Raw genomic sequence first — 2,578 nt, forward strand, 5'->3', positions numbered from 1 at the left:
TGCACATGGTTTGCTCCTCTAAGTAATTCAATCCAAATTTAATATAATATAACCATTATAGCATGTATTATGTGTGAGTCAATCAACTCTTGATACCAGATGGATTCCCATCAAAAGCAAAGGAAAGAGTTCATGAGTTTCTTTAATTCTGGCAATAATGGTAATCGAAGGCCAGATACCGACATTGTTTCAAAGGAGTCCTCGAAAAAACTACCCATGTCACGAATCTGGAATACTCTAAGGAAGCCGAAGAAACATGAGGAAGAGATAAGGGTACTAAAAGGAGATGGAAAGTCGATGGAAGCAGCGAGGAAGTCAGTATCGCATGTGGAAACCACCTCCAACGTCACATCGGTGGCTACGTTCCTTCATGTAAAGGTTATAGCTGTGGACATGCCAGGGTTCATGCAGGTGCATGCCTTCAGGTGTGCTAGGCGAACCTTTGATGGCTTAGATAAGTTCAGCCCCAAGAGTATGGCTTATAACATGAAGAAGGTAGCTTATTTTATTCAAAAAAATATATATTATTGGTATTTTCTATCTTAATTAGAAAATGGAAGACAATAATTTTTTCTTAAAAGTTTTTTTTATTGACAGATATAAACACACTTGAATTAACAGAATGTGTGAATTTTTAAATAGAATAATGGTGTTTTTACACAATTATGAATTTTGTAAAAAATTATTGGATCAGATATGAAAAAATTGCTAAAAATGGGCATATATCCATTTTTGTAAATAACATTTTCTTTTTTATGTTTTACAAAAAATTACTAAAAATGGGCATATATCCATTTTTGTTACTTTTAAAAAGACAATTTTTATTTATTTATTAGAAGCAATGAAATTCAATCCCAATCCTACAAATTGTACATTTAACTTTTTATCTGTTCATTTGACTATGTATATATGTTGAGTTGTGCTACATTGGAAACTGTAACCAACACAGTGTTGATGTGATAGTGCATAGATAATCATAAATTTTTCCTCGAGATACACGTGAAAAAATCAATAATTCCATATATACTACCGCATCAGCATAGTGTTGAAAACAGTGCCCAACAAAGTCACTGCAGCATATTCCATATTATTATATTGCTTTTGGGGGTAGTTCTCAAAGATATGTGTGTGTAAGTTCCCAAACGGTTTGACCACTATTACTTTCGAATTTGGGGGTTATTTTAGTAAATTTTGGGCATAATTTTGTAAATATCCTATTTAGTTTAAAGTCCATATTATTACTAAATTAATCCCACAATGCAAAAAAATAAGAATGATTGAACCAAGCAATTCCACATTCAATTGGGTAGATCTTTGTGATCAGCCATTACCTGATAACTTATAAGATCATTGGACTGAGGCTTAGACCTGTAGCTCAGCTGGTTTTGACACATTTCAAACCAACTTTGAGGTTATATTAAAAAAGAATTAATGATTTTCTAATTAGAAATTCTTCACTCGGTCAATACTCAGTTGGTGTGGTATGGACAGAGATCTTTTTCTCGTGATACACAACTGTCCATCTTTGAAGGGGGATGTGCAGTTGTATATCTCGAGGAAAAAGATCTATGATTTCGTGTCCATGCCATGTCAGTTGAGTATTAACCAAGTGAAGACTTTCTAGTTAGAATATTAGCACTCTTAAAAAAAAATTCATTGAATTGACCAAAATTTTAAGATAAGATTCTGATGATGATAATAGTGTATTTATATATATATATTGGAATTGAACTACCATTTCATGAGCTGATTATTTTCGATTCTGGATAATTGTTCATTTTAATTACCAATTAGTCAATTTAAACCTGCAAAATAGTTATTTTAAAAACCTTCGAATTTGTTTTCGTTCACATTTTGGCAATTAAAATGAACAGTGGACCGGAATCATAAATTCGTCAAAAGTTGATCACTTTTTCATAAATATCCCTTTTTCCCCCTTATTTTTGCAGGAGTTTGATCGAGTTTACGGGCCTGCATGGCATTGCATTGTAGGCTCAACATTTGGATCATTCGTGACATATTCTACGGGTAGTTTTCTTTACTTTTCCATGGAAAAGATATTTGTTTTGGTGTTTAAGACAAAGATTCAAAGAGTCTTAGATTGATCAAAAAATTTATATAAGGTGTTAATGATGATATATGTATTTGGTTTCTAGACTTCTTGATGGTTTTGTATATAATTATATATCATTCTTTTAAGTTGCCATTTCCTTTTTTCTAGTTTATATTTTCCTTTTATCGACAAGCCTATTTTTTATGAGATCAATAATTCAATGATGATAGAAAACTAATCGAGGTATACGATATCATCACCCACAGACTTTAACAAATATATCTTGAGAAGTCAAGTTATGGCAGCGTTTCAAAGACTAGATTCGGTGGTCCAACTAGATATTGTAATAAAAATGGTTAGTCCACGATTTATTTTTCATGAACGTAATTTTTCTATGAACATAAGAGAAGTTAATTCAAGAAAAAATATTCATATTTTATTTTTTAAATAATATAAATTAGTCCAACCAAATTGTATCAGAATTCAATAATTTTTTTCGATTCAATCATCTATTTGGTTTTTAAA

The 2,578-nt window shown here is 31.2% G+C and overlaps 1 protein-coding gene across 1 annotated transcript; it reads left to right on the plus strand.

The window, feature by feature from the left end:
• On the plus strand, positions 1–2,149 carry LOC147411912 (Dynein light chain type 1 family protein). Its single transcript, XM_086457156.1, has 2 exons — positions 1–495; positions 1,950–2,149. Exons 1-2 carry the CDS (start codon positions 100–102, stop codon positions 2,103–2,105), a joined length of 552 nt encoding a protein of 183 aa, XP_086313282.1. The 5' UTR covers positions 1–99; the 3' UTR covers positions 2,106–2,149.
• The last annotated feature ends 429 nt before the right edge of the window (positions 2,150–2,578 follow it).

The sequence above is a fragment of the Akebia trifoliata genome, chromosome 1, assembly GCF_017979445.1.
Source record: "Akebia trifoliata isolate Shusen 1 chromosome 1, ASM1797944v1, whole genome shotgun sequence".
Taxonomy (NCBI): domain Eukaryota; kingdom Viridiplantae; phylum Streptophyta; class Magnoliopsida; order Ranunculales; family Lardizabalaceae; genus Akebia; species Akebia trifoliata.